Source organism: Anopheles cruzii, chromosome 3 (assembly GCF_943734635.1).
Source record: "Anopheles cruzii chromosome 3, idAnoCruzAS_RS32_06, whole genome shotgun sequence".
Lineage (NCBI taxonomy): Eukaryota > Metazoa > Arthropoda > Insecta > Diptera > Culicidae > Anopheles > Anopheles cruzii.
Genome location: NC_069145.1, coordinates 12,774,172 through 12,792,982, shown reverse-complemented (window position 1 = coordinate 12,792,982; position 18,811 = coordinate 12,774,172). Strand labels below are relative to the sequence as shown.

Genomic DNA, 18,811 nt, shown 5'->3' with positions numbered 1-18,811 from the left:
ACCTACAGAACCAACTGGTTCGCCTTGTTGACTGTTGCTTATGTCTGTTACAAGCAACAAGAAACTGTTCCTCCCCAAAGGTCTCGTTCAATTAAAAGAACAACCTTATCACACACTCGTTCTTGATAAACGTGATACAAATAAGAACCGCGATTCGGAACAACATATAACCAAGTTGAAACTACTGATTGCTTAATATCAAATTGCAGCTTATCTAAGAACAATAAAAGGACAAACAAATAATGCTCGAGCAGACGAGAAGTACGCGAAAAAATTACATCAAAAGTCCGCTAATGGATTGACCCTTACATGACCCTTACTAACCCCTTAAAGTTACCCGTCATAAAAGCCATACTAAAAGAATTTTTGAACAAAAAAATGCCGGGAACACGCCTTATGTGTGGTTCTGCTGTTGGCTTCTTCCGCGACTTTATTTTATACCAAGTCATGCTGTGGGAAGTGTTTTTGCAGATTCACGCCACTCCACTGACCGCTTGCTGGTGGTTAACGCGGCGCTGCAATAGCTTGTTAGTTCCCACATTTCGCTCGATTCCCCCCCCGTTGGCTTGTCACCTGTAATGGTCCTGATTTAATTTCCACCATTTTATGCGCACGGGGACCTTTCGAAATGGGTTTCGCGTAAACTGTTTGGAAATTGTAATTGACCGTTCCCCAGGTTTCGGTTGCCATTGAAACAGTGGCTCCCATTTTTCGGTTGATTTCGGTTAATTTATTTAGATTGGCTTTGGCACTTTCACATGGTGAATTTGTACGTATGTTGCTTGCGGCTGGTAGCGCGTTGACTTCGAGCCACGCGGTCGCTACACGCTTTTCCGCTTGACCACGTACGACTTGATGTAGAAGTCGGTGAAGAGTCCCAGGATGAGGAGTGCCTGCAGAAATCCGATGCCCATCCAGATGCGCGGAAACTGGCAGCTGCGGTCGAAGAACAGCGGCACCCCAAAGTGGACAGCCAGGTGCATGAACTGTAGCAGTTGCATCCGCGTCAGGTAGTGCTTCCACCAGCCGCTGTAGTGTGAACCGTAGGACGAGAGGAAGTAGTAGAAATACATGACCGCGTGGACGAGCGTGTTCCACACGCCGAGCATCACGCCGTGGCCACCCGGGACGTACAGCAGTCCAAAGTACGTTCCGATCGCCATCAGCGTGTGGTGGTACACATGTAGGAACGACACATGTGACTGTTTCTTTCGCAGCACGAAGAACACGGTATCGGCCAGATCGAGGACCTTCAGCATGAAGTAGCTGTAGCTCAGATACATTTCCTCCATGCCGCGGAAATCGCTCGTATAGTTGCACAACTGGCAGGAGAAGTTGTAGTCACCGTACACGACAAACGTTTTAATGACCTACGGAGGAAAACGCGCACATAATGAATAATTGGCGTGCCACTGCCCTCATGCACTCCGGAAACGTACAATCCAAAAGAATAAAACCGTATTGAGCAACACTTGCACAAGGTTGTACACCCGCATCACTATCCGCAGGTCGTACGGTTTTCTGTGCGCCATGAACCGTGGTCCGGCGTCCAGCACTACATACAGATAGACGACCAGCACGAGTGCCATTGGCCATGGACTGCCGGCCAGCGGTAGATGGACGCTACGCTTATCCCGACGATCCACTAGGAACTCTTGGTACACATCATAAATCCGCCGCAAGACTAAAGCCATTTTCACCGCAGTAGAGGCAATCGGTGTCGCGTCCGCTGGTCCGGAACAGAACAGAAAACAAACGATCCAGTTAAGTTGTAGTCGCACCAAGAACGGTAACACCTTCGAACACCAAAAAGGCCAATATGATTCTCCGCCGGCGGCCTGCCACGTGACACTTCCACGCGAACTGAACGGGTGTCTGGAGCGGAGCATTCTTTTTAAGCCGTCGCCGTCGCCGTCGATACGCATATATTGGCGCGCCCATCCCGCCGGTGGGAACCTAAGGTCCGGGCGGTCAGTCTAGATATCGCTTCCTTCGCGGGACCGTGGAGGTAGCGGTAGAACAGAAAGCATACATTAAACCGCAAACGGTGCCGCCGTGAACGCAGTGTTTGTCGCATTTGCAAACGGTCAGTGTTGCCACATCGACCAACGAACCTTAGACTACGGCAAAGAGAGTAGGTCAGTGGCATTTACTGTAAGGCAGCGTTTAGTGATCCCGTGCTAGTGTAACGATCGGATATTTTTTACAAGACTAAGTGCCCTATTTACGGTCCATTCGGTGTTGGGAAACGCAGAGCCACGAAATTGAAAGTGGGCATTGGTCAGCGATTTCTGGAACATGTGAAGATAAAACGTTAAATTACAGAGATAAATTTTGTTTCTCTTTTCTAATGACTGAGGGACTGAAAGAAACTGTGACAACTCTGGTATCAACAATGTTGAACCGCAAATTAGTTTACCAAATTAGCATGGTTAGTGGAGTGTATAGAACAGAAATTTTGTTAGATCCAGCCCTAAAGACTGGACGTCGATATTTATCACGGTCGCGTGCGGCCATTTCTAGAGACTGCATTATCGACGAATTGCTTCAACGCCGACGGTACCCTGGATACCGACGCGAGCTCCTATTCCGGAATAACCAGTGCAAGTGCAATGCACCGCATCGAGAGTGGCAATTATCGTGGCACGTTTCTACTATTATCCACAGCCACACAGCACTCCGATGATCACCGATCGACGCAACGTATCACTGAGGGGCGCTCCTTGTGATGTGGGTCATGACCTTGGGCCGTCTCGCGAGATGCTACGAAGACCGTGTCCTTTGGCCTTCCGAAGCCTGTATATCTCGTAGCGCGATACGAAAGCGAAAAGCACCAAAAAACAAGATCCTCCCAAACGGCTATCCCATTTCCATTTCGTTCTGTGAGTGCGTGTGCGTGGCTGGGTAAGACGAAAATGGCCCGAAAATGACGTTAGATAATAGAAGGCCAACGCCGGCCCCGCGGGGTATGCCGAAGAATGCTTCTACGCGACGCGGCACGGCTAGCGCTAAACCGGAATCGAAATACCGGTTTTTGTGTTTATTCGTACGCTACTGCTGGTGCTGCTCGCCCGAGCTTGTCGATCGACGCCACGGATGGCTTTTTGTTATTCCGCTGCAGACAGTCAACACCATGGGACGGCTAGTGAGCGGATGTGCGGTCGTTTGTTTGCTGATAACATTAACGGGAGCCCAGCAGCAGCAGCAGCCTGGGGTGGTCCCATCGAGTGTGGTGGATACCGGAGTGGCACAGCTACAGCGAAGTTCGCAAAAATTTGCCCTTCAGTTTTACCAGGTAAGCGACAGTGATCATGCATGATCTGCGTTTGCACTTTTTTTATCTCCGTCACCAATGGAAGGCCAATCTTCCACCGGGCGAAATTCGTGCGAAACTATTGGAAGTGTATTGTGTGCTATGTGTTTCATGTTATTTTATATATGACACGTGGACAGCACGTTACGGAGTTGGTCGATGTCAATCCGAATGTTACGACGACCAACATCATCGTGTCGCCGTACTCGGCCTGGAACCTGTTGGCAATCATAACGGAGGGCGCTTCCGGGCAAACGCTGAAGGAACTGCTGGAAGCGCTTAATGTCGAGGAGCAACTGCAAATCCGGACACTATACAAACCGTATACAGAGAGCTTTAAGTAAGCAATCTCTGATGGTGAACGATACGAGTTACTGATCTGCGTTTGCACTGTAGTTTTCACAGCAACGATGTGGAGCTGTCTTCGGCACAGTACGTAGTAACCGACGAGAATCGCCCGGTGGCGAAGGATTTTGAGTCGACATTGGAGCACTTCTACGACCCGAGGGTACTGCAGCCGATGAACTTTGCCAATATCCAGCAAACGTACCAGCGTATCAATGAGTTGGTCTCAAAGGCGACAAATGGAAATATCCCGAACGCAATACAGAAGAGCGATCTGGAGGAAGCCAAACTGGTCATGCTTTCGGTGCTCTTTTTTAAGGGTCAATGGACGGTTAGTATCCGCGTAGGGAGTTTTGTGTCAGCAACTAAACGTAACGTTTCTACTTCCATTGCAGCTTCCCTTCAATCGTTCGTTCACGACGCAAGTGCCGTTCTATGATGAAAACGATCAAACGATCGGTATGGTGGACATGATGTTTCAGCGAGGCATTTTCCCGTTCGCTGGCTACAAGGAACTGGAATCGCAAATACTCGAGCTACCGTACGGGGCCGACAAGCGTCTCAGTATGCTGCTCGTCATGCCGCGGAAGGGTGTACCGTTACTGGAGGTGATCCGGAAGCTGGCAAACTATAATATGGACCACGTGTTCCAGAAACTCGATCGAAGCTTAATCGACTTTGATGACGACGAAGTTGAGGTGCATTTGCCGCGGTTCGAGTTTAACTCCGACTTTAACCTAATACCGGTGCTGAAACAGGTGAGCGTTTTCGTTTGTTCGGTTCCCGTAGAGCCCAGCTGTGTGGAGGAAGAGACTACTTAGCTTTCGCTTTCGGTATCGCTCCAGATGGGAGTCAACGAAGCGTTCGACTCGGGGTACGCCAACTTTAGCAAGATTTCCGAGCTAAATGCAATCTTCGTGAGCAGCGTCATACAGCAGTCCAAAATAATTGTCAACGAGGAGGGAACCACGGCGGCCGCAGTAACGGTTGGTGTGTTTGCGAACAAAGCTACGCCACCGCGCTTTTTGGCCAACCGACCGTTCGGCTTCATGATTGTGGATCGACCGCAACGAACAATACTGTTTGCGGGACAGGTGAAGAAGCCCACCCTGGTGCAAAATGCATAAGACGCCCGGGATGATCGTGTGCAATTCTTTCTTCCCAAACTACGTACAGAAAGTTTGAGCCAGCTTTCAATAAATGATCTAATTTGTTTCTGCTGGTAATTGTATTTCAGTCTTTCGCCTCACATTACCTAAGATACGGATCCAAGTCGCGCTCCATCCGTTCCGTTTCCGTTTCCGCTCCGACGGCACAGGCGAGCAGTGTGTTTACATTCTTTTCCTCTCCCGCTCCGTACACGTAACCGTTCGCTTTGTCGATCGCGTTCTTGAGCCTCAGAAGGCTTTCCTGGCGATGTGAATCGAGCAACAAGAAGGACACTAGACTGTAATCTTCCACCATCGAGACGATGGCCGCATTTAGCTTCGTGAATCGACTGCCGAACCGGCTACTTTCCATGCACTCTAGCAGGTAGGTTAGATCTAGTACTTCGGTGTAATACTCCACGTTGAACGGCAGCCGAGATTCGCATTCCCTAAGCTGATCGGCCTTGCTCAGAACATTCACATGCGGGAGTCCCATCTGTAGCATGGTGTGCAGTGAGAGTAGCAGGCACGATATAAACTTGTGTGGCTCGGCGCAATTCTGCGATTCGATCAGGTGCACGGTACAAAGATGGTATCCGAGTTGCTCTAGCTTTCCGAAAATGTTTTTCAACGCATTATTGTGCGTAAACAGTTCCACCTGACCCGGGCAATCGAATACGAAGTATTGGCAATCGATGCTTTTCAGCTGATCGAGCAACCACTGGAAATTGGTCTCCAGAAACTCCATACAATAGATGAGGGCTCCGTTTGGACCGAGCGCGAACTGTTCCATTGCGTCCTGTACAGTGATAAGCTGCATGATGTCGACGGCACTTTTGTATTCCATGTTATCGTTGGCGGGATCCAGATTGACGATCGCCACTTTGCGGCCAATTTTTTCGAGGAACTGCTGCATTTTGTGGCAGTAGCTTGTCTTACCCGCACCGGGCGGACCGATCACCAGCTGGCCGTAAAGCGGAGACTGGGAGCGCAGTTTAACGAGACTGTTTTGCATGGTTCCGAAACCGTATATTGGGAAATCCGTTCGTAACAATTGTTTTGTTTATGTACGCACGATTTTGACAGTCGCAATGTTTTTCTACTCGTTCAATGAAAAACAGGGTGGTGTTCAATTTGCCATCAGTCCCAACATTTTAATGGTGTATACCTATTGAAACTGAAGAATTAAAATAGCTAGTAATGTTTCATTCAACGTAGCCCCAACATAAGTTATGTTAATTGTTTAAATTAAGGAAAGAAACTAAAGCCTGTCTGAACTCACAGCACACTCACACTCTGCTGTGAGTGTTGACATTCGTTTGACAGTCGCGCCTTCCTCCTTCCCTCCCTTCTTTCCTTCCGTCCTTTCCTTTCCTTCCTACACAGTTTCCTTGTCCACGGGAATGAAAAATCAATAATACAGCTTTTCCCGTTCAAAGTCGAAAGATTCGCGGAGCGGAGCACAATCGTCGTTGAAAAGAAGAGGCATTTACTGCGTGGAAATTACAAAGTATTACCATCGTGCTGTGTAGGAAAACAAATCTGTGCAATCGTCATCATGGCCGACAACGAACAAAAAGCAATGCAGCTGATTGCGGAGGCAGAAAAGAAACTGAATTCGTCCAAAGGATTCTTTGGTTCGCTATTTGGGTAGGTCAATTCCATTGCCCTTGTGATCATCGGTATGCGGTGGACAACGAGAACACTATCAGTACAATCTGGTGAAAGCGGGAGCGAGTCCGTGATGAGTCACAATTTGAATTTGTCCAGTCCCGGGGTCACCTTTGCGCTGGATTCATACTTCTAGCGCTCGGTGCTACTCATATCTGTGTCACGCCTATGGACGGGGTGTCATCTGTGAATTACCGCACAATGCATGGTCTTTGTGTTGTGGGTGGCACGGTGTGGTTGGCTAAAACAATCGATAATATTCACTGAAATCATCTGCGTCGTCATTGTTTTTTCCACCCTTTCACTAATGATGCGTTGTCTTGTTTTTTGTTCTGATTCATTCTGCACAGTGGCGGCTCTAATAAAGTGGAGGAAGCGGTCGAGTGCTACCAGCGGGCGGCAAATATGTTTAAGATGGCCAAAAAGTGGGGTCAGGCCGGGTCAGCTTTCTGCGAGGCGGCCAATTTGCATGCCAAGGCAGGCAGTCGGCACGATGCAGCCACCAACTACGTGGACGCGTCCAACTGTTACAAAAAAGTAATCTACAATCCGTCCATCAATATGAATACCAACGATAAGTTGTGCTGTTTTTTGTTAATCGGCTTTCTTTGACGCTGTTTTCTAGACCGATCCAAACGAAGCCGTTAACTGCCTGTTGAAGGCAATCGATATTTACACCGACATGGGAAGGTTTACAATGGCCGCCAAACACCATCAGAGCATCGCCGAGATGTACGAAAACGAGGCGAACGATTTGGTATGTGTGTTGATGCCCGTCGAAGCGCACTGCGTTCAATGAATTGGGTTTTGCTCCGTCTCCATAGCAACGGGCCGTGCAGCACTACGAGCAAGCGGCCGATTACTTTAAGGGCGAAGAGTCGACCAGTTCCGCCAACAAATGCATGCTTAAGGTGGCCCAATATGCGGCCCAGCTGGAGGACTACGAAAAGGCAATACAGATCTACGAGCAGGTCGCCGGATCGTGCCTGGACAGCTCGCTGCTCAAGTACAGCGCCAAGGAATACTTCTTCCGTGCCGCTCTCTGCCACCTAAGTGTCGATTTGCTGAATGCTCAACATGCGATGGAGAAGTACGCACAACAGTACCCGGCATTCCAGGATTCGCGAGAATACAAGCTGGTGAAGGTAGGCATTGCGCGGCCATAGCGAGTGAAGGTAGGCATAGCGATTCACAATGTTTGCTTATTTCAGACACTTTGCGAACACCTGGAGGAACAGAACGTGGACGGGTTTACCGAAGCCGTCAAGGAGTACGACAGCATCTCAAGGCTGGATCAGTGGTACACAACGATCCTGCTGAGAATCAAGAAACAGGCCAACGACAACCCCGATCTGCGATAAAAAGTTTACCACTTTGAACTGCACGATTCGTACTTTAGTTTTTCTTCTGCGGTCCGCTCTATCCTAGTAGGCACCGACATTAAGACATTGGCACCGTTTGGTTGCGGACCAGCATAGTTTGTTTGGAGCGGGATCGGCCGTCTCTAGAAAAGGAACTTGCTCTCGTGTGGCGTCGGGCGCAAACTCTTTTAAAAGGTGCATCTATATCCCACTGGATGGTAAAGAACACAAAATCGGAAACTATAACAAAAAAGAACATTTTATCCTCTCTACCGCTGTAGGCCCGATAGAGTTTTTCGCTGAACACTGTAAAGATATCAAAACCCGTAAATGTTAAGGTTCCATCTTATTCCGCGAGCCCGCACCGTGAATTTCTGATATGTGTTGACCGGCGCGTTGAAACGGGGACCGCCGCGCGACACACCGATTGTTTCCCGTATGTGTTAAGATCGTCTGTAGCAAGCTTACAATTTTCGTTTACCATTACTTTCTTTTTTGTTAATAAAATGCACTATTAGCGATTAAGACGTTAAATGCATTACGAGTCCAAGTGGGCAAGGCCGAAGGTACAGTTTGAGCGAAGTGCGTGAGATGGATTTGATTTCTGAGCGCAGGAATCGTGATGACATTACCATACTAGCAGTTTAGTAGGGCGCGGATCGTGAATTTAATCTTTTGTCCACATCCCCTGGCCTGACGATGTTGCCGGCGTTGACTGGGTGCCTCTCGGAAGATTAAGTTTGATCCCTGCGCGTGAAACCGATGTGGCGACGTAGCAGCGAGTGAAATTAGCGCGAGCAACGGAACTACAAATTGTTGCAAAAATATGTTAAAACCCAACCTAGGCTAGTAAAGGAGTGATTTTCTTCCTCCATTGCGTGCTGTAGCAACTGCAGAGCCGTCGTTTGTGACCGAGCGGGCATTAAATATTCTAATGATTTGCGACAAATCACCCTTAGCAAACAAGTATAGTAAAAATCAAGATAAAAAAATATTTAAATTACATCTAAACGAAACGCAGGCTAAATAGCTGGATAGCATCAATCGTACTGTTACTACACATATACTCAGTGGTGAAACCAGGCCAGGCCACTAGACGACCCCTTCAAACACCATCCTACCGCAAACCGTGAAGCTCCTCGAATCGGAATGGGGACGGAAACCAAGATCTTTTAACGAAGAACGGCCAGGAGGACGGTTCCGCCACGGGCAGTAGGACTCCGAACAGAGAATGGCAGTATCACATTCTTCACAAGACACGTACATTAAATTATTACTATCGCAAACGAACAGGACACCAGCCGGTTCTTGTCCGGGACTCTCGGGACGGAATCGCAACAGCGAAAACGCGCGAATACGGGAGTAAACTAGTAACGCAAACTATACTAACGACTACATGTTTCCAATTGAATTGCAATAACAAAATTACGTGAATGAAGTCAATAAAATAAAGTCAACGCTACAAACTGCACTCGTGTATCTTTCGAGCAAGAAAGCTCAAGCAAACAGTCAATCTAATCCTTTTTCGATCGCTCCAGCGCTATGGGAATCCTTGAGTATTCGTTGTCTTCCGCAACAAGGCACCACTCAGCCCGTTACGGGCACATGGCACATTCGAGAGGGGTGGCAAGGATTTTCCTCCCCTCGGCAGTAGGGCGCGAACGCTGCGTTGTGTTCGTGCACCAATACCCTGACCGCGACGGGCATGTGACCCTCTCGCTTTCCCACGTCGTCAAAGCGCCGCATCGTCGCGTTCACTCGCAACCGGTTTCAACTGTCAGGATACTCGATCGGTGCGAATCGTTTCGAAGGAGCCCGATACCGCTACCGAGGTGCTTTTTGCATGCGCACGTGCGTTTGCGTGTTTGTTTTCGGCATCCTTGCGTTCGTGCAGACACGGCCAAGTGTGTGTGTGTTTGCCGCGGAATCGGCACGCTGGTATTGGTGGGCGAGCAGCAAGGATAATAAACCACGTACCACGTAGATTTTCACCCTTCGCGCTCTGGAAAATCTCGATGGGAGCGTAGTAAAAAAAACGGCCGCGAACATTGGTGAACATTACGGTCGCGGACGGTTAGTCGGGCTCGGTTGGTCGGTTGAGGAAAATGTTACGTCCGTCTGCACGAACCGTGGTTCGGTGTTTCGGAAGCTAATAAAAACACTTTATCCTAGTGGACTGTGTCAGGATTGTTCTGAGATGATGCGAGAGCGATATCATAACTGTATCAGTCAGTAGAAAGTTGAGACCATTTCCGGATAGTGAGTGCGTGAAAAATCAGGTTACAGAAGGAGTGTTTTATGCAACGAAAACCGACACCATTGGGGTGTGTACACGGAAGGGAGAATTATGGAACCTTCGCACAGTTAACGCGGTAGACTCGGTGTGTGGAAAAGCCCCAAAAATCTCATTGAAGGTGTTCGCGAAACAGTGACTAGAGGCGCGGCGACAAGGCTGTTGTGGTCAGGCAACTGTGAAATAATCGCCATTATCACTGAATCTGGTCGCCCGCGGGATACGAATATCTGCGCGTTTGAACGGGGTCAACACTGCGTTCCCAACACCCGCCCGCCCACCCGTAATTGGTGGTCAAGTCGCAGGGTTTTGTAGGCACAAACAGCAAAAAACCGCGCACACACACTCACAGGCACACCGCGTTCCAACTGAATTCGATCTGGATGGTTGATTATTATTTCATCGTGCGGGGCCAACCTTTTGTGGCGTGAAAATGCCACCCGGCCTGGTGGCCCGCTGGGCGTACATTGTTCAAAAAGAAAATGAGAAATAGTAATTGAGTCAATTTTTCGATAGCTCACGCTAGACCGCAGGCAATAAGGTCCGACATTTTGGGCAGTGCGTTGGGATGCAGAAAAAAGGCATTCTGATGCTGGAAAAAGTGAGAACAGCATAACGAGCAAGCAGAAGCGCGATAGCCACTACGCGAGAGTGCGCCGCTCGAGATATATCACTGCGTTTGGCCGAAGGAAGAATCCGCCCACCGCGAAACTATAGCTCACAAATCTTTGCGATTGTGGACCGAACAGTGATCGTGGACCGTTGGCAGTGATCGAATCCGCAGCAATGGATAGTGGCGATCGGGTGGCGCAAGATCCGAATGGCACGGCGGCTTTCCAGTGAAGTAGCGCCCACGTGCGCCGCCAAGTGGTAGTGCGCCCGTAGTGCTTGGCGAACGTCTGAAAGGAAGAAACGAGGTCCTCTGGAGCTTATTGGCCCGTCTGCCGAGCCCTAGCGCAGCGTGAAAATCAATCAATCACAGTGCAGTGGCGGCAATGCACTGAGGATGAGACTGTCGAAAGTGTCGCCCAAGAAATGTTTTTTCCTTGTTTTATGTTTCGCCGTTCTGATATTATTGGTGTTCAATTTAAGGTAATGATTCCGTTGGTATAAGCGCAGGCGACCGTTGGTACAATTGACCTTTCTTGTTACAGAGATAAAGATTGGAGTGGCAAAGCACCGCACGTGCTGTACGCCAGGGACGAGTACCAGCTAGAGGAAAACACTAATGCGCGAAATGAGGTTAGTGCGCTGTGTCGCGGTTTACCACAGTCTAATCATTTCATAAACAACACCACATTTTGGTGTTGTGACCATCATGACCCGGTATATAATTATCAGCCAGTGGCGTGCGGTTCGTGCATAATGATCGTATCACCACACGGGCGGTTTACCAAGGGCGGAACGATGATCGCTGACGAAGATTTCTGTTCTATTCTCCAGCCTACGGTCAGCACCGAAGCACCGGACACCGGCGATCGAGGTGTGGGTGACAAGGAAAACGAAATCGTGGCGGACTACGGCCGTGTCCGGTCCGAGGAACACTCGAAAGACTCGTTCACGGCCAGCGATCTGCCGTGGTACTTCTCGCAGGGCATGCGATACCCGAAAGCGGCGCGGCGCAATCGCAAAACCAACAAGCGACTCGCCCGGCTGCTGCCGAGCGAAACGTCCCGTGGCGATCGGATTAGCAATCAGCTCATGTTCGTTCCGCCGAACTACGAGACAATCAAGCGCAAGGGTAAACTGAAAACGATCCTCGTCTACAACGGGCTCAGCCCGTGGAACGTGAAGGCCGGTCGGGACGTGTTCCTGAGCTCCAAGTGCCCCATTTCGACCTGCTCCATTACGGCCCAGCGCGAGAAGGCGGCAACGGCCGACCTGGTGCTGTACAAGGATCACTTCATTCCACCTTCCGTGCCGCGGTCGCCTTACCAGATCTACATGATGTACTTCCTCGAGTGCCCGTACCACACGCAGCATGTCAAGTACCCGGACGTCTTCAACTGGACCGCCACCTACAGGTGGGTGGTGCCCGGGACGGGTGGCCTTTCAATTGCGTAACACACTCCCATTTCATCCCTTCCAGAAAGGACAGTGACGTAGTGGCACCGTACGAAAAGTGGGAATACTTCGATCCGCGTATCCGACAGATCGAACAGGATCGAAACTACGCCCTCAACAAGACGCGCAAAGTGGCGTGGTTCGTGTCGAACTGTGGGGCACGCAACGGGCGCCTCCAGTATGCGCACGAGCTGCAGAAGCATATTGCGGTGCGTCGAACGGTGGCGTCCTTATGTTTAGTGCGAACGATCCTGAACGATGACCCTTTCGTTTCCCCACATTCCAGGTTGACATTTACGGTGCCTGCGGGACGTTCAAGTGTTCGCGTAGCACGGCCGAGCGGTGCTTCGAGATACTGGACCGAGACTACAAATTCTATCTCGCGTTCGAGAACTCGAACTGCAAGGACTACATCACGGAGAAGTTCTTCGTCAATGCCTTAACGCGCAACGTGCTGCCAATCGTGATGGGCGCCCGCCCGGAGGACTACGAGGCCAGCTCACCCCAGAAGTCGTACATCCACGTGGATGAGTTCGCTTCACCGAAGGAGTTGGCCGAGTACCTACACCTGGTCGATCGCAACGACGAGCTGTACAACTCCTACTTCAAATGGAAGGGTACGGGCGAGTTCATCAACACGTACTACTGGTGCCGGGTGTGCGCAATGCTCCACGACGAAGCGTCGTTTCGGAAGCCAAAGTGGTACGACGACATCAACGATTGGTGGCGCGGACCGGGCGTCTGTACCAATGGCTCCTGGCGCAACTATCGGGCTCGCAATCCTCCGGATAAGTCACCCTCCTCCGACGCCCGGCGATAAGACGCCAGCGGTGGTGGTGTCGAAAGGACGGTGACGGAACGCACAAAGAATGGGCGAAAGTGAATCGAACGAGCGTCTTACCATGATTTTTGTTAGCGAGGAACATGATCAGCATTATTACCATTACCGTGGCCATCGGATACCGAACCCACGGTCCCAAAGAGATGTATTATAGCAAAGTTCCTTCGTGCAGTGATAGGCAGCCGGGAGCTACTGGCGACACACAGATTAAAGGACAGCAACGGAAGCCAAACTCGGTTCTGGTCGGTGCAGTACTTCGTAGGTTTGGTTTGGGTAGTTAAATTATTCGTTACGTACACGGTTACCGGACAGGAATAGTGTTTGATTATTTATTACTTTTCAAAGGTAAGAAACCCGAAGGGGTGCGAAACAGCAGTGCGCCGACGAACGGCCTGGAACCAGTATGGAAACAGCACTAACTACTCGTCTCAATTTTTCTCTTCAAACACAAACTGTATAAATCTATTCCGTTCTCTGCTCAGTGTAATAATTTGAAATATTTTTCAAAATACATTGTCTTTTTCGATGTAGAAAAGAACCAATAATGGCCAGCAATAATTTCTTTCGCTTCCCCAAAATGATACGCCTTGGTGTTTGTGTTTGTTTGAGATAATATTTATTGTTCCAAAGGTTCTTTCGGACCTCAGTGTGAGAGTTGAACTCGCTTCCAGATTCTTTTTCTTCGTTTTCTTGGTGCAGTTCAGCTTTTGTACTTATGGCACATAATACTTACTGGGCGTATACGAGCGAGAGAATGTATTGTAAAGATGTGAAATTGTTCGCAAGCCGATATATTTTGGTGCGATTAAAATTGGCAGCTTTTCAGCTTGACGACGAGATCCCTTATCTCTTGCTGGGGCGCATTTTTCACTAGCTTCATCATGATTTTACGCTTCAGTGCATCCGCTTCGACCGTTTTGGAGAGCTACGGATGGGGCAAAAACATTATTTCAATTACAGGCAACGGCACACGTCCACGGCGTTTGGCGGAAGGCTCCTTACCTCGTACGCTCGTTTGATGATAGCAGCTGGCATCCCGGCCAATTTGGCCGCGTTGAAGCCGTACGATTTCGGGCAAGCTCCGGCACTGTAGCGGTACAGGAACGTAACCGTTTCCTGCGTCGGGTCATCGCCGTCTTCATTCTCCACCATGCAGGCCTACGGTGGTCAAGGAAAATCAAAAAGTTTTAGTAAAACCCACAACTCAAGACGTCGAACCCCAAGCATACCATATGGCCGAGAGTGATGCGAGGATCGTCCTGGAAACTGTCCACCAGATTGTGATAATGCGTTGAAAATATCGTGCGACACTGAAGATCCGCCAGGAAGTGTACGACCGAAGCGGCAACGGCCGTACCGTCGTACGTAGCCGTTCCACGGCCTAACTCATCGAGCAACACCAAGCTGTCCGCTGTCGCGTGCCTCAATATGGCGCACGTTTCGTTCAGCTCCACCAGGAAGGTGCTGTGTCCGGCCATAATATCATCGCTCGCACCGAGACGCGTAAAGATGCGATCGATGATCGTCATCCGGCAGCTTTGGGCCGGAATGCGCGAACCCATTTGTGCCATCACGGCCAGCAAACCGACCTGCCGCATCAGCGTACTTTTACCGCCCATATTGGGACCGGTTAGCAGCACCAGGGTCGCCCTGCCTTCGTCGCCAACTTCAATTCCGTTCGGAATGTATCGTTCCGCCACGTCACTGCCAACGCACGGGTGAATGCCTTCCTCGATCTCGATGAGTGGCTTCCCATTCGGTGAGGCTTTTTCCAGTAACTCCGGCACACACGTGACCCCCTCTGATCGAGCGTACTCGGCGAGCGACGTGAGCACATCGAGGGTGGCCACCAGTTCCACACACGACTTCCAGGTGCCGTACTCGAGGGAAAACTTTTCAAAGATCCTACGGGACAGATCCTTCAGGACCGCCTTCCGTTTATCCTCGTACTGTATCATCTGCTTGAGGAACTGGCGCGTCTCGTCTGTGTGGAATCGCTTGACCGCATTTTTGCCCCCCCTCGTTCCCTCTAGCGAATACTCGCTCCTGGCTTTTTTTGCGCGTGCCTCGGGTACCTCCAGCTGGAAGCGTTTCTTATCGTTCCCATGATACTCGACCGTGCATCCGAAGTACTTGCTTTGCTCGGCACGGTACTCCTCAAGTTCGCGCTTCAGGTCCTCAATATCCCGCTCGACCGTATCGTACTCGGTGTCCACTCCCTTCTCCGGTGCGATTACACCACTCTTCAGGGCATGCTCGTGGTCGAATGCGCTCTCGAAGAACGTCACCTGCTTCTGCATCGTATCTAACGGGAATGCGCCGTTTCGGGACTTGGGTTGCGTTAGGCGCTTAAGAAGCACCGATCCGGCACCGGAGAAAAGCGTCGGAAGAGCGAGCAGCGAGCGGAACCCGCTCAGTGTCGCAACAAAATCGCCAATCTTTTTCTTGCCATACGTGTGCTCCTCGTACAGGATCGCTCGCCCGGCCGGATGGTTACGGCTGCACCGCGCATTGCCAAAGCCATGGATCTGCACCACCAAACGCTCCAGATCGGGTAGCTGGCCGAGCAACTGCCGCACATCCTGCAGCAGCGCATTGTCTTCGATCAGCTCCCCGACGGCTTGCTGTCGCTCGACGATCACTTCACGCTCGCAGCTCGGCGCACACACCCAATGGTGGAACAATCGTTTGCCAAACTTAGTACAACAATGGTCCATTTTCTGCACCAACGAGTTCTCGTCACCGACGATCTTTAGGTTTTTGAGGGTGATCGAATCGAGCACCATGAATCGGTTCGCGTTCGCCGCGCGGACACGATCTTTTGCGGGAGCCTCACGATCGGGTTGCGCATCGAGCGGGATGTACTGTTCGTAGGTGGCCAAAGGCATGACCTGTTGATCGAGGAGACACCGTTGAAGGTACCACACGCATCCTCCCAGTGCTTTCATCGCCAGCAGAGAAGATTGTTTCGGTGTCAGTCCGAGGCTGTCGGACTCGTCCACCAGAGACCGAAGTACCGATGGCCACTGGGAGGCTTCACCCGAGGTGCCACCGTAGAACTTTTCTGCCAAATATTTCAACGTTTTTTCGCCAGACCACATCTGACTGTTGCTTGTCAGTGCCTCGCGTGGTACGTTCGCGAGAAGCGTTTTGAAAATCCGCTGCGTACCCTCCGAAAATCCGGTGGCGGAACGTTCGTGCAGAAGCAGCACCGGTGGATAGTGAGAGAGCAGTGTCAGCAGCCGCGATTGTTGATTGTCGTCATCGAAATCGCCGAGATGGAACAGTCCGATCGAGGTGTCGATGAAGCACACACCGTACCGACTGCCGGCCCCCGGACGAACCGCTTCCACGATCGCCATCATGTAGCGCGGCTGGTGATTGGTCGTAATGCGCACCTGCTGGCCGTACACTTCCGTGCCCTTCACCGTAATCTGGCACACCTCACGGCGCACCACCTTATCGTACTTGCTGTTGGTCCGCTGGGCCTTGCACCGGTCCTGCATCATCTCGGGCGTTTCCGTTTGCTCCACCCGGGCCACCTTATAGCCTTTCTCGACCAGCGTGCTCGACATGCGATCGTAAGCCTGCTCCGGGAATCCGGAGTGTGCAAACTCGCCCTTCATGAAGCTGAACCCGAGCTCCGTTACGCCGACTTCGGCGTCCATGTGGTACAGTTCGTAAAATTTGCCAACCTTGAAAAACAGCACGCAATCGAAGTGTTTGCTCTTGACCTCCCACCATTGACGCATGGCCTGAAAAGCGGAAGAGGTTTAAACAGGTCAGAGGCAAAGAAAAAAAATACGAAACCGAAAATTGGCACCGGAACGGGGTCTTACGGGTGTGAGCGAGCCCAGAAACGGTTCTGGTACGAACAGCGTTCTACCGTCGTACTTCTCGCTGTCCGGGCGGTTGCCCTGGATGTCTTTAATTTTGTTCGGCTTCAGAAAGTCCAGTTTCTGGTGGCTCCACGTGCGTTCTTCCAACGCTGAGGTTAGCTCCTGATCGTCCTGGCCGAGATTAAACTTCTCTTCCAGCTTGATTTTCTTTTGTGCAGGACCACCGGAGGAATCGTCGTCCTCCTTCACGGACTTTTTCGTTCCCTCGCTATCATCGTCTTCGTCGGTTCGCTCGAACGATGACAGATCGAACGATTTCTTTTCCGATGCCTTTTGATGGTCGTTTTCGGTTTCATTGTTATTATTGACGCCCTTAACGGAACCATTCTTAGCTGGCGCCTTTACGCGGTCCTCGCCATCTCCCGAGTCTTCCGAATCGTCGAAATTTATGACACGACGCCGCTTCTTGTGGACTACAATCTCGTCCTCATCGTCGTTGGCGGCATTGGCCGTTTGCGCTGGTTTCGCTATCGATTCTTTACCGACCGAGGTTTGCTCTTTCCTAAACGCGAACTTGCTTTTCGGTGTACTATCGCCGGAGTCTGTGCCGGCACGTTGAGAAACTTGCCTCGCTAGGGCGCTGGTTGGTGTGGACGGTTTGGGGGAATTCTTGCTGCTTGCCGGCGAGCGGCCAAAATAGTTCAGCAATGTGTTCGGTGAACCCGTTAATTTTTCCCCTTTTTTGGACATTTTTGAGCACAACACAGAGCAGGATCAAGTGGTACGAATAAGCTCGATAAGCTTTCGACGAACAAGGATCGGTAAACAATTACTTTTATTTTATTCGAGATATTTCTTTCGGCCACAAAAAGTTTGTTGAGACGAACAAACTTTGTTGACGAAATTCGCGCCTTTCACATGACACACGGTTTGACGTTTTGCAGGGTTGATTCAACCGAGCGTACCGATTCAAACGGTTTGAATAGTTTTCAACCGATTCAAATTTGAATAGTTTTCAACCGATTCAACCGAAGGTTCTGAGATGCATTTTTGATTAAGCATTTTATGAGAACAAAATTAATACGGTTGCGGTACTCGAATCAAACTGAAACGAATTAATTGGTACACTTCCAGGGTGTGTGTCTCTTCACGAAATGCTCTATTGTAACGCCATTGATTCGTGTTAACTCCGACTCGGTTTTAGTTTTGCCTAATTCCATAGGAAGATAACAAAATGTTTGGAGACGATAAAGAGCGATTGTGGTACGCATCATCAGATAATTAACAAACTTTTTTATTATAAAAAAATGAAAAACTCACGTTTCGTAACCCTAGGCTGTTATTAGTGTACAAACAATCCTTAATCATGACCGTTTCGAAACCAAAGCGAAGCGGTTCAGCATTAATGTTTTTAAGTTTCTTTCAAGAAATTATCTAAACGTTTTGATTACGTGTGTGTTTGTGTTTGTTTGTGTTCGCAAACGAGTGGCCGTTTTGTAAAATAGAACCAAAACCGGGCCATTCTCCTCCGCCTCGCTCTGCTTTGGCGTACAGCGAGTTTACATCGGTCATACGCTCGTGATGGTAACATTAAAACATTTGTCTAACGGTAGTTCGCTTCCTGTCTTCCACCGGGGCGAGGAAACGCTATATTTCTATAGTACAAGTTGGTATAACTTGGGTTCGATTAGGCTAGTTATTCGCTTATACGTGTAGGTTTTGTCTTTTCTTAAGTTTCCGGTTCGTTTCATAAACTCTCTGCCCCGTGTACCACAACAACCAGTCCACCCCGACGACCCTCCAGAGCCTAGGGTCGCCGTCTCCGGTGCGCTCTGAACCACAGAGTGAAAACCAAGAACAGGGAGGGCAACGGCAAAGACTAGAAGAAAGTAAAACAAACGACTCTTGAGGCCCCCGGGCGGTGGGCTCACTTGCC

At 50.1% G+C, this 18,811-nt stretch overlaps 6 protein-coding genes across 6 annotated transcripts; 3 read left to right on the top strand and 3 right to left on the bottom strand.

The window, feature by feature from the left end:
- Positions 1–821: 821 nt before the first annotated feature.
- Positions 822–1,817, bottom strand: LOC128269865 (elongation of very long chain fatty acids protein AAEL008004-like). The gene is made up of 2 exons (XM_053007270.1): positions 1,440–1,817; positions 822–1,370 (listed from the first exon to the last, which is right to left on the bottom strand). The coding sequence occupies exons 1-2, from the start codon at positions 1,692–1,694 to the stop codon at positions 822–824; spliced, it is 804 nt and encodes a 267-aa protein (XP_052863230.1). The 5' UTR covers positions 1,695–1,817.
- Positions 1,818–3,126: 1,309 nt separating this feature from the next.
- Positions 3,127–4,855, top strand: LOC128275538 (serine protease inhibitor 77Ba). Its single transcript, XM_053014080.1, has 5 exons — positions 3,127–3,295; positions 3,454–3,653; positions 3,710–3,989; positions 4,054–4,416; positions 4,504–4,855. The coding sequence occupies exons 1-5, from the start codon at positions 3,134–3,136 to the stop codon at positions 4,783–4,785; spliced, it is 1,287 nt and encodes a 428-aa protein (XP_052870040.1). The 5' UTR covers positions 3,127–3,133; the 3' UTR covers positions 4,786–4,855.
- Positions 4,856–4,909: 54 nt separating this feature from the next.
- LOC128269864 (GPN-loop GTPase 2) lies at positions 4,910–5,821 on the bottom strand. Its single transcript, XM_053007269.1, has one exon. The coding sequence runs from the start codon at positions 5,819–5,821 to the stop codon at positions 4,910–4,912; it is 912 nt and encodes a 303-aa protein (XP_052863229.1).
- A 389-nt stretch (positions 5,822–6,210) lies between these two features.
- LOC128269704 (alpha-soluble NSF attachment protein) lies at positions 6,211–9,295 on the top strand. The gene is made up of 5 exons (XM_053007092.1): positions 6,211–6,456; positions 6,828–7,014; positions 7,103–7,234; positions 7,302–7,622; positions 7,689–9,295. Exons 1-5 carry the CDS (start codon positions 6,365–6,367, stop codon positions 7,836–7,838), a joined length of 882 nt encoding a protein of 293 aa, XP_052863052.1. The 5' UTR covers positions 6,211–6,364; the 3' UTR covers positions 7,839–9,295.
- A 1,831-nt stretch (positions 9,296–11,126) lies between these two features.
- Positions 11,127–13,015, top strand: LOC128271729 (glycoprotein 3-alpha-L-fucosyltransferase A). The gene is made up of 5 exons (XM_053009352.1): positions 11,127–11,223; positions 11,286–11,373; positions 11,575–12,155; positions 12,221–12,404; positions 12,482–13,015. Exons 1-5 carry the CDS (start codon positions 11,138–11,140, stop codon positions 13,013–13,015), a joined length of 1,473 nt encoding a protein of 490 aa, XP_052865312.1. The 5' UTR covers positions 11,127–11,137.
- Positions 13,016–13,841: 826 nt separating this feature from the next.
- Positions 13,842–17,625, bottom strand: LOC128273830 (probable DNA mismatch repair protein Msh6). The gene is made up of 4 exons (XM_053011885.1): positions 16,876–17,625; positions 14,266–16,791; positions 14,039–14,194; positions 13,842–13,961 (listed from the first exon to the last, which is right to left on the bottom strand). The coding sequence occupies exons 1-4, from the start codon at positions 17,623–17,625 to the stop codon at positions 13,842–13,844; spliced, it is 3,552 nt and encodes a 1,183-aa protein (XP_052867845.1).
- Positions 17,626–18,811: the final 1,186 nt, after the last annotated feature.